Source organism: Sturnira hondurensis, unplaced genomic scaffold (genome assembly GCF_014824575.4).
Source record: "Sturnira hondurensis isolate 20B ecotype Veracruz unplaced genomic scaffold, ASM1482457v3 Scaffold0021778, whole genome shotgun sequence".
In the NCBI taxonomy this organism is placed as follows: Eukaryota; Metazoa; Chordata; class Mammalia; order Chiroptera; family Phyllostomidae; genus Sturnira; species Sturnira hondurensis.
In genome coordinates, this window is record NW_028094409.1 from 83627 (window position 1) to 95777 (window position 12151).

At 44.0% G+C, this 12151-nt stretch overlaps 1 protein-coding gene across 1 annotated transcript in view; it reads right to left on the bottom strand.

Annotated features, from left to right (window-relative positions):
- Positions 1–3584: 3584 nt before the first annotated feature.
- RPN1 (ribophorin I) overlaps positions 3585–12151 on the bottom strand; it is a 45922-nt gene continuing 37355 nt past the window's right edge. Inside the window, exons 6-10 of the mRNA XM_037033735.1 lie at positions 10215–10314; positions 8754–8892; positions 8388–8507; positions 5270–5515; positions 3585–3996 (exon numbers count right to left, since the gene is read on the bottom strand). Coding sequence (XP_036889630.1) covers positions 3814–3996; positions 5270–5515; positions 8388–8507; positions 8754–8892; positions 10215–10314 — 788 coding nt within the window. The 3' untranslated portion in view covers positions 3585–3813. The remainder of the gene's footprint in view (positions 3997–5269; positions 5516–8387; positions 8508–8753; positions 8893–10214; positions 10315–12151) is intronic.

Here is a 12151-nt window from a genome sequence, read left to right on the forward strand (position 1 = left end):
CGCTGGGAGCAGGATGCCTCACCCATAGCCCCCAGCCCAGGACACAGGGTGAGCCACAGGCTCTATCTGGCCCAACACAGGGAATTTGGAAACCTAAGTCCCCATCACCCAACATCTGTACTGCAGCCTAATCCCATGCTGACCTCAGGCCCACTTCTAGTCCAGATGGGAGCAGCAGTTCCCAGACCTATGCTCCTAAGTGGTGCCATAGCCAAAGCATTGGCTTTGGGAAATGACCAAGCTGCCCGCCCTTTAACATGGATGCAGCCTTCCTCATGAGCTGCACTCAGCCTTACTTTCTGGCATTCCAGGATGTGTCCACAAGTTTCAGAGACATAAGGTCACAAGCACAGCTCCCTGCCCAGGCCTGTGAGAGGCCCACCAGCATGAACCCTTGCCAGCTTTTATTTTCCAGGCTGGTGAAGTAACTGGCCAAATAGGCCAAGGTGGTACCTGCCTAGGGCAACCAGGGCCCCAGCCCTAAAGCACATAGCTGTACCTGGGCTTCCTTAGAGAAGCAGAGGCAGTGTTGCAAGGATGCTGGACAAATCAGCTGGGCAATTTTAGGGGAGCAGGGGAAGGCCTGCTTGGTCCCACCTAGGAGTACCAGAGACCAGATGTGAGTGGGGACAGGCCCATGAGAACACCATGTGAATACCAGTCCAGTGTAGCCTCCAGTTTCTAACCCTTGAAGATAGGACACCACAAGGATCCAGACTCAACACTATGGCCAGAAACAACACTATGATTGGACGAATGGAAAAAGATAAATGAAACAAAATAGAACAATCACTAATACTTAACAAGCAGTTGCAATATGCCACTTCCCCTTCTTACATCATGTCATCCTTAAAGCCATCCTACCAAGCAGCTAACATAGCACTGCTTTATTTTACAAACGAGGGAACTGATACCCAAAAGCTTTGCCTAACGTCACAGTGGGTGGCAGGATTCAGATTTCCATGGAGGCCCTCTGACTGCCGAATCCCACTGCTGAAGACAAGTGTCCTCCCTCCATACCCCAGTCCCAGTCCTTCCACTGTGCTTTGGACCCCATATCTTACCACTGCATCAAATACTTCACATTGTCTACAATCATTTTCTCTTCTCTATATTCAGCCAAGGGATCCCTCCCAATAGCATTTGACACACTTGAATGTCTTCCATTTTAAAACTTTCAGCTGTACATCCTCCTATAGCTACCCCACACTCATCCCTTTCACAGCCTGTCTGTGAAATGCAGTCGCTATTCAAAAGAAGCATCACCTCAGTCCAATCCTCCTTCCCACCCTCCACTAACAGTTTAAGTCACTAAAAAATGACTTCAAAAAATTACCTGCTCCTAAAACCAACAGGCATCTCTCATTATTCCTTTTCCTTGACAACTCTCAGTGGCACTCGCTGATTTCTCCAGTTTTGAAACATCTTTCCACTTGGCTTCCATGACACCACATGGTCACTACTGCTGTGCAGCGGCATGCTCCAAGTGGCCCCTTTTACAGTCCTAATGTTCAGTTCTGATTCTCTTCTTACTCAACACCCTTCCTAAGTACCTTTACCCACCACATCCTCCATCTCACCATTTATACACACATCTTCATACTGATCAACCCCTACATTTATCATTTCCATGCCAGGACTCTCCTGAGTTGTAGGCCTGAATATCCAACTGACCATAGACATTCCCACTTAGATGTCCATGTTTGAAACAAAATGTATCATTATCTTCCTCAAACCTGGTCTTACACATCTTCCCATATTAAATGAATGGCACAATCATCTCTCAACCTACCCCACCAATAATTAAGCTGCTCATTCATTCAGTAAACCACCTACTATGTACAATACATTGATCTGAACATCTAGCTGATAATGTGAGAGTAAGCATAACAACAACAAAAAAAAAGCCCACACTAGTAATCACAAACATTCTAACTGTGCAGCAGGATGTGGAGAGTTACACATCCTGAACAGCTTGAACAATAGAGCACAACAGCATTTGATTGAGTATGAGAGGTCCTGGAAGGCTTCCCTGAGACAGAAACCTTAAACTGTTACCTGAAGGATGAGCAGGAATGAACTAGGTAAAGACAAGGTGTATACCCCAGAAAAGAAAGAACAGGAGAAAGCATGGCTCTCATTTAGCACTGTGAAATTTCCTAACCTAAATCTGTCAACTCTAACTATGCTGGTACATCATCACCCTTGCCCGAGCCCTCATCTTTTGCCTGGATTACAAGGTTCTCTCCCACACCCTTACAGCCTTCAGCAGTTCTCAAACAAAATACAAATCTAAACATGTCTCACACTTGTCTTCCCTTCATTTTAGGATAAAGCTAAAAGCCTTGACAGACTTATAAAGCTCTATCTTATCCTGGACTTTTCATCTGCAGTATGATGTCATACACTGTCCACCTTACTCTCTGGATCCCCTTCAAGTCAATCCCCAACCTATCTCACAGCCTCTGCAAATACTATAGGAATACTCTCTGCCCCACCACCCCTGCCATCTGTATGTTAACTCTTACAGAGCTCAAAAGTCACTTCCTTCAATGAACCATTCCCCAGCTCCCTTGTTGATTAAGTCTAGTATTTTCTAATATATACCATCAGAGGACCCTGTGTCCCTTTTCCTCACAAGGTTTTGTCACGGTTTGTGATTATAAATGTGTTTGATCATTTGACCATCTGTCCTCCAAAAGAATCATCTCTGGTTTGCTCATCAGTTTCCTCAGTATCTAGTACAGCATGTGATGAAAAATGGGTAATCAAAAAATGCAAGAACAGAGAACTTACTCTATCACTCTGTTCTGTAACTTTATGAAGTCCACTTTACCTTTGTGGCCTCTGTTCTAATATAGAACCAATACTTGCATCACACTTACTCTAAGGAGCAAGTCCATTATTTAGTAGATAAAAAGCACCTGATAAAAGGACTATACTCAAAGTTAAGAAATAAGCTATGAGCCTTGGCTGGCATAGCTCAGTGGATTGAGCGCGGGCCTGTGAACCAAAGGATTGTGGTTCGATTCCCAGTCAGGGCACATGCCTGGGTTGCAGGCCAGTTCCCAGCAGGGGACGCATGAGAGGCAACCATACATTGATGTTTCTCTCCCTCTCTTCCTCTCTAAAGATAAATAAATAAAATCTTTAAAAACAAAGAAATAAGTAATGAGAGATTTTCACAGAATAAAACAGATGTTTCCCAGTCCCTGCTTTATTTTCTTTTGGTCACACATGCTTTAAAAATGATGCTTATATTGCCCTGGCTGATGTAACCCAGTTGGTTGGAGCATCGTCCCATACAGTAAAAGGCTGGGGGTTTGATACCTGGTCAGGGCACATATCTAAGTTGCAGGTTTGATTTTGGGTTGGGGAATGTATAGAAGACAACCAATCGATGTCTCTCTCTCTCTCCCTATCTCTAAAATCTCTAAGCATATCAGAAAGAAAAAAAACATGCACACACTTACAAAAATACCCAAACATTGGGAAGTAGAAGGGCATAAAACAAAGAGCTAGGCTTCAGAATAAAAGAAAACCAATCAAATATTGAAAATTTCTTTGTTGAAAACGCAAAGATATTTTATTTTTAATGAATTTAAGGTTTTCTTTGTTAAAGGAACATTTTAGGGACAAAAACTAAGCTTTTTGTGTTGTCTGAGGCAGGGCCTGGCTTCTCTTCCTTGAAAAATACAGACGCCAGCATTCATTGGCCTCAAAGTTTACAGTCCCCCCAATACACACCCATACGCACACCTGCCATCTGTAAGTGCAGCACCCTGGACCCATCATGGAAACAACTGGCAGGGGCTACAGAGCATCCAGGATGTGGTCGATTTTGGTGACCAGCTCCTGTCGTTTTCCTAAGATAAGCTTCTCATTCTCAATGTACGTGTCTTTCTTGAGTTTGCCAGCCACCAGCCGCTCAGCTTCCACTGCGGACTTCAGCACCAGCTCCTTGACCTGTGCATCCAGTTTCTGCATTTCGCTCACCTGTCCAAGGAAAGAGCAGGGCAGGGTTTAAGAGCTGTCCTCTCACCCTTACTCAGCAGGGCCCACCAACTTTCATGCCTACAGATTCCAGAACTCCCAGGGCAGAGGGGCTGGCTGTAAAGGAATATAAGCTGGGCTTCAAATTCCAGCTTTATCCCCTACAAACCCTGTTCCTTCAAGCTCTGACCCTTGTAAACAAGTCCCTTCACCATCCCTGGGCCTTAGCTGTAGAAGAGTATTGTTGAAGACTAAATGTGAAAATACACGAAATCACCTAACATGGTGCCAGGCACACAGTAGGTACTCAAGGAACCTTCATCTTGCCAAACTGGGTGCAGAAGTTCATACAGACAAAATACCAATGGCAGGGGTGTGCCCACAGGACTGAATGACTTCCATATTATCAATGACTCACTGTCAGACTGAAGATTTTTATAGTCACATTCACTCAACACTCAACAAATATTTAGTGGGCCACAGTGCTAGGGATAGCTTTCTAGCTTTTGGAAAACACACTAAAGACAGATAAGGTATCTGCCCCTCAAGAAGCTGACACATTATATATACTTAAGCACATGAATAAATAGTTTCAGAACATGATAAATGCTATGAAGAAAAGAGTGCAGGGTAAAGAGAGGGAGTGCTGGGGTGTGGCACATAAAGAGGGAGGTTCAGAACTCTGAGGGACACTTCTAAGGGGAGGGGAAGTCCCCATCCTCATGTACAGGTCAAAAGAACTCACAGCGTATCTCAGGCAGGATTCTCAGCACTTTATATGCACTGAACTCATTTCACACTCACAACCACTATGAGATAAGTACTAATAGCATCTCCAGTTTACCTGTGAGGCAACTGATTTAGAAAAGTGAAATAAATTGCCTAGGATTACAAAGTCTCAATCACAGCCTGAATTCAAACCCATTCTTCTAAGTCTAGGTTCTTCTTACCTTGTTCCGTTTGGCTTCCAGGAGAGGAAGCAGCTGCTCTCAATACTGACCATGTGGACAGTGTTATAGATGGTAGCAGAGCTTTCTCCAAACCCAGTTCACATCTGAGACACCAAAACTGTTTCATCACAAAGGTTGACACCATGCAACAAGTCCACAACTGTGTGAGATGTCACCCCATAAGCCAGCAGTGAGCAGCTGCCTGGTTTCTGATCCAGGCACAGTAGCTATATGATGCTCTAGACAGTTGGGTACAACCCCCTAAATTAGGGTATAGCAGGCAACAAGCCAAGTGACTCAGTGTTGGCATGCCGGCAGACACTTACTTTGTCACACAGGTCAGAGCCCTCTGCCTTCAGCCTGGACTGCAGCAGTGCTATCTCACTGGTCAAGGCCTTGTGTTCCGTCTCCAGGCTCTTCTTGCCACTGTTGAAGGTGGGTACATCCCGGGACTGCTTATACCTATTAACAGTCTCGTCAAAGTGACGGTAGAGACCTATTCTCTTATTGACCAGGGTCAAGACCTGCTCTGTGATGCAGGCAACCTTCATCCTGGCTTCTGCAGCCGGATCCTGGAGAAGAGATACTGTGTGTGATGAAACCAGGCCTGAGCCCACTCCAATTTTCACCTGCCAAAAATCACCCATCACCAATTGTTACAAACAAAAAAAAAAAGCCATCTTCTGGCCTGACCAGTGTGGCTCACATGGCTGGACCTCATCCCCCCAAGGGAAAGGTCACCAGGTCACCAATTCCCAGTCAGGGCACATGCCTAGGTTGCACATTTCCAGTCAGAGCGCATAAGAGAGACATCTCATAGCCATTTCTCACATTGATGTTTCTCTTCCTTCTCCTTCCCTTCCCCTCTCTCTAAATTAATTTTTAAAAAATCTACCTTCTTGGAAAATCAGAGAATCAAACTCATATTAACATTGACTCTGGACCAGTTCAGCAACAGGCAAGACCAGGACATGAGAATGAAACAAATGTTCACTTCAAAGTCCAGCAGGGTAGGCAGACAGATGCAGAAAAGGGTACTAATGCCAGACTGCACCATGCAAGGCACAGAGTACTCAGGAAAGAGAAATCTCAGCTCAGGTCAGAGAAGGCTTCTGGATGTTCACTGTCTCTCTCCTTAAAAACTTCAAGGGTTTCCAGGGCCTAAAGGAGAAACCCAAATTCCTTACTTTACCAATCAAAGCCCATTAAGTGAAGCCCTACAGACTTTCCCCAATCATCTCTACAAACAGACATCCACTGATGTCTATTAAAGACATCAGTATTCGTATTTTAAATAGCATATATATTCATCTCCTAGCTTTGTCTTTTGAAAAGGCTTAAAAGCAGTTATAGTCCAAAAGCAAAGATCACACCTAGCTCACAGATCATGGTCTCAAGGTACCATTCTGTAGTAAAAGGAAGCAGGGTTCCTTGGAGAAAGTACAAGATAGGCCTGAAATGTGTTACTGTGCCAACAATAAGAAAGTGCTAAAAAAAAAAATGGAGATGTTAAAAAAAGACTGTCAACTCTAGGACAATTAAAATATCGAATAAATAGTACCAGCGGCCCTGGCCAATGTGGCTCAATTGGTTGGAGCATCATCCCGTAACTGAAAAGTTGCGGGTTCAATTCCTGGTCAGGGCCCATACCTAGGCTGCGGTTTTGATCCCCAGTCCGGGCACATATGATTCCCGGTCCAGGTGCATACAGGAGGCAACCAACCGATGCTTCTCTCTCATATCAAAGTTTCTCTCTCCCCCTTCCTCTCTATCTGAAAGTAGTGAAAAAATAATATGTCCTCGTGTGAGGATAAATAGCACCAGTGTACAATAATCTATGGAACATCTTAAAAACCCCTGAATCCAAAAAAAAATAATCAACCAACAAATCAACCAATAAGAAAAGCCTTTCTCTACAGAATACCAACTAATAATGTAAAAGGTATCACAGTTTTTTGACCACTATTCTAAAAAACATTCAGAAAAGAATCAATAATAAATGCTACAACAAATGGGTGAATGTAATATGAATGTTTATCTAGCCTCAAACAAATTATTAATTATAAAGAAAAAAATAAGCCCTGGCTGGTGTAGCTCAGTGGATTGAGCGCAGGCCTGCGAACCAGAGGATCACGGTTCGATTCCCAGTCAGGGCACATGCCTGGGTTGCAGGCCAGTTCCCAGCGGGGGACACATGAGAGGCAACCACACTTTGCTGTTTCTCTCCCTCTCTCCTTCCCTTCCCCTCTAAACATAAATAAATAAAATCTAAAAAAAAAGAAAAAGAAAAAGAACTTTACAGTGAAGAAACCAGGCAGACAGCAGGCAAATAGAGCATCGCTTTATAGTGATCTTACCAAAAATGCATAATCTGAATTTAATCAGGGAGAATAAGATAAACGTAAATTAAAGGACAGGTTTTGTAGACTGTAAACTTCAAAGTTTACAATAGCATATATAAAATAGCATAGTTTACATAGTTTACATAGCATTTAGCATACATGAAAGTCATTAAAGACAAAGGCTAAGGAACTATGATAACTAAATAAACTGCATGATTCTCAATTGGATTCTGAAATATGAAAAGTAATTGCTATAAAAGTTATTACTGGGACAAACAGAAATGTAACAACATTACATTTCCTGAATTTGATCACTGCTCATGGTTACGTAAGAGAATATTCTTAGTCACAGGCTGCATATATGCTTAAGTATTCAAGGACAAAGGAGCACAAATATCTGCAGACTTCTCAAATGGTTCAGGAAAAATGATGCATAGGGACAGGCTGAATGTTAACTAATACATCTAGGTGACAAGTATACAAGAGTTATCTTTATCTTTCTTCAAAGTTTCTATAAATACGGCATTTTTTAAATCAGTAAAACAAAAGCGATTTTTATACCTTAAAAAGTAGGGCTATTTCATAATAAAACGCAGATTCAACCCCTTCTGCATGACAAGGTTTGCCAGCAGCTATCCCAGCTGTACCACCTTGACCCTTGGGCAGCTTCGCTGGTCTATGGAGCCAGCTAGATCAACATCTTTGTTCACATGCATACTACTACTAACCACAGGTCCCCATGAAGCCCTCCCTGCTATCCCACAAACTGTGCCCCTCTTGCTGACTGCCCTTCCCCACCTTTTCTGCCTATTACTCCTCAGGGTAGCTTTTTCAGGCCCACAGGCGCCACCACCAACAGTACACACTATGCCTGCTGCCCTGTTCCCACAGTACTCACCACCAATTAGCAACCTGTGTGTGCTCCGTGACCACAGCAACAAGGTATTTTTACATAAAGAATTAGCAGAAGCCTCAAGACAGAGTCTTCTGGGCCACAGCATTCTGCCTTAGGCTTGGGATGACCAACACTCAATAAGGCTTGTGAAACACATTACTGAGGGTGCAAAATGACTGTGACAAGAAAAGGAAGCCACAAGCATACCTTTGTGATAGAAAAGTCCAGCCTGACATAGATGATGACTGTGAAGAATAAGATATAGAAAGCAGCCACTACAAGCAGCGGTTCCTGCAGCATGAGCACTTTGTTGAACGTGTAGTGCACCTGGGGGGAGAACCAAGAAGTTGGACTTTGACAGGCCTACAGATTCTCTGAAACCTGGGGGCCAAAAGAGTTTTACCGAGCCGACAATTATCTGGGCTGTCCCACCCCACCTATCCAGCCCTAACCCTAGAGGATGCTATGTTCAAATCACCCCAGCCCAAGGAGGAAAAGATGGGTAAGTCCTGGTCTTCAGCACCCATTGTCTGGGAAGGGAGGTGTAGGAGGCAGAACAGTGGATCCACATACCACAATGTCCTGAATGTGCTGTTCTACCAGATTTATTTTGTAGGCAACAATCACAGGGCGGCCAAATGTGTCCAGGTAGGTGTAGTGCAGCTCATCTGCGGCACGGCTGATTTCATATGGACTGTCAACTTGGATGTTCCTAGAGTCATTTGGGAATAAAATACAGCCTCAGACAAACTGCAATGACCAAGGTTTATTTGGGGTTGGAAAATTCCAAGTCTCAAGGGGCCTTTCAGGATCACTAAGTTCATAGTCCACTCTGCTCTCCTTCTAGCACCAGGGAACCCCCAACCACTTGAGACAGCTGACCCACTGTTGGAAAACACATAGTATGAGACCATTCTTCAGCTGAGGGAGGCAATGACTATCAGTCTCCCTGTACCTTGAAAGCACAAGGGCTCATCAATACCAGCCTACCCCCTGGAGTCACACAACTCACAGAACTTTGTGTGCATTTTACCCAACAAGAGCCTCTCGGAGACTTGAAGAGATCCCTGAAAAGTAACTCCAAATGCTGTCTTCTCAGATGACTGAAAACTTGTTATAGGGTATAGTGGACATATCCTGCTTTTGTCTGCACAGACTCAGTCTATCTTCTCCTAGTCAACCACACTCTAGTTTTACTTGGAGGAGCTACCCATTCCCCAGTGAATGTCCTCTATAGAAGAATCAAAGTAACTCTCCTTCTGATAATCAGGGTAAACAAGTAACCTAACAGAGGCCAAGTAAATGTTTCCCTTTAATGTGAATCAGGAGCAAAACAACACAAAGTCTACAAAAAAAAAAGTGCTTGTCACTCACGCCAAGGTCAGGGACCCCTGTACACATCCATCACTTTTAGCTAACTGGGGTCCTGAAGATGGTCTGGCTCTAGCTTTCCAAAGCCTAGTTCCTCAATCTATGCTGTCACTTAATGATCCTTTACCCTTCCAAACTCATTCCTCTCTGCTTAAATTGGCCAAAGACAGCTCCTACTGCTTGTAACCACAGAACTTGAATACACCATCTGAGATTTCCCCCTCCTCCCACCTTTCTGAATCTAGTCTAAGGAACCCAGGATAAAATGAAGCCACTGCTCCATTACTCTTCTCCATTCTATTAACATAACATAAGGGCTACCTGACTGTACTGACTCTGAATTATTCCCCATTGCAAATCATCCCATCAGATTCAGGCCATCATCACTCTGGCCTGCTAAGGTGACTTTGTATACTGTATGCCTTTGTATGCCTCTTGTCACACAAAGGCACTGTGTTTGAGAAATATTTCATAAATAAATCTTGTTCACTCATTTGAATCTAACTTTTCTATTTAAACTCCTGTCAGAAGGTCCCCACAAGCTTCACAGTCACAGCTATGGACTGAGCACTTACTCTGTGCCCTTTGAACACAGATTTCCCTTGAGGTACCGAGGGCACGATCAGAGCATTGGGGAGCAGAGGAAAGAACAGTGACACTCACCTGGCTCCTTCAGGCAAGATGATCTTTACAGTCAAAGAATCTATCACTTGCTCATCAAACACGTGGTCCACGAACCTCATCTTCAGTGCATATTGGTCACCTGGAGGAGTAAGGAAACACATGTAATGATGTGAAAAATGGAGAAAATGAGACAGGAGCTAGAGGGAAGTACTGGATATGAATACTCTTATCTTATACAGAGAGGAGTAAAGATGCTACCTAATGTTAATAGGTTAGGAGGCTATGGAAGACAGAGGTGGTGATGGCGGCATAGATTCTGGGTCTTCCCCGATTTCCACATAAAGTTGGAGCAACTAGATAACAAAATAAGAAACCCATAGACCATGCTCACAACAAAACTAGGTAACAAGGAAGCTCCACGAACCTCAAAATATGAGGATGTGGTCCACAAAATACCAAGAGCCACAAGATCTACACATTATTAGAATCTGTGAATAAGAAAGCAAAGGGAGAAAACAGGGCAACCACAGACCTGAGAACAGAAGAGCCCCTGACAGACAATAGTGTTCACTAAAACCCAGGACTCCTATACCCTACACTCCTACACGGTGAGTGAGTAAAATGTGCCCACAGAAGATCAGTAAGTTTAGAGCAGTCTAGTTCAGAGAACTTTTAAAAGCCTATCCGAACTCCCCTTCCAGGACGATATCATATACTAAGAAAACAACTGCTGGAGTAGAACCAAAATCAAGCATAATAGGGACAACAGAGATATGGGAAAACGAAGCCAGAGAAAGCTCAGAAAGTAAGCCAACATATTTTTATTTTTTTTATTTTTTTTAAAGATTTTATTTATTTATTTATCTTTAGAGGAGAAGGAGAGAGGGAGAGAAACATCAATGTATGGTTGCCTTTTGTGCGTCCCCTGCTGGTAGTTGGCCTGCAAGGAACCGGCCTGCAACCCAGGCATGTGCCCTGACTGGGAATCGAACCGCGATCGTCTGGTTCGCAGGCCCGCGCTCAATCCACTGAGCTATGCCAGCCAGGGCTCCAACATATTTTTATTACTACACTAAAACAACAGAAAGTTGTGCAGTTAAAATTATTCCTCCTAAAAGTTCACATCAAAAATGAGCAACAGGCCCTAGCTGGTGTGGCTGAGTTGACTGAACGCCAGCCAGACTGTGAACCAAAGGGTCGCTAGTTCAATTTCTAGTCAGGGCACCTGCCTAGGTTGCAGGCCAAGTATCTGGTGGGGAGTGCTCAAGAGGCAACCACACACTGATGTTTCTCTTCCTCTCTTCCTCCCCTTCCCCTTTCTCTAAAAATAAATAAATAAAATCTTAAAAAAAAAGAAAAATGACGGACAGAAAAGTGTAAGACTCCCCTTTTTAGATTAAGTTATATTTAAAAACCTACAATGGACTTCTGGCCAAGATGGAGGCGTAGGTGGAAACACTGTGCCTCCTCACACAACCAAGTTTAAAGACAACCAAGTTTTAGTAACAAAAACACAACAAAAACACAGAAAATTGAACTGTACAGAAGTCTGACAACAAGACATTCAACGAACCATTCATCCAGACCGGTAGGAGGGGCAAAGTCAGCGGCTGGCAGGGCAAGGTCACGTAGGAAAAAGCAGTGGCTGCCAGACCAACCCAGGTGTGCAGGCAGCAGTTGGCAGGCATGGGGTTGCAACAGGCAGACCCAGTGGGGGCACAAGGTAGCTGGCTAACCATGGTCACACATTTGTGTGCAGATAAACCAGGCAAAGGAGCAAGCAGTGAGACAGACCATGCAGGCTAGGGCCCCAGTGACAGGAATTAAAGCCTAAAAACACCAACTGGAAAATCTTTCAGGGTTGAGGTGCAGGAAGAAGTTTCCAGGCTCACAGAGAGTTTGTTGGAGAGACCCACAGGGTCCTGGAGGGTGCACAAGCCGACACATTTGAGAACCAGCACCAGAAGAGCCCAATT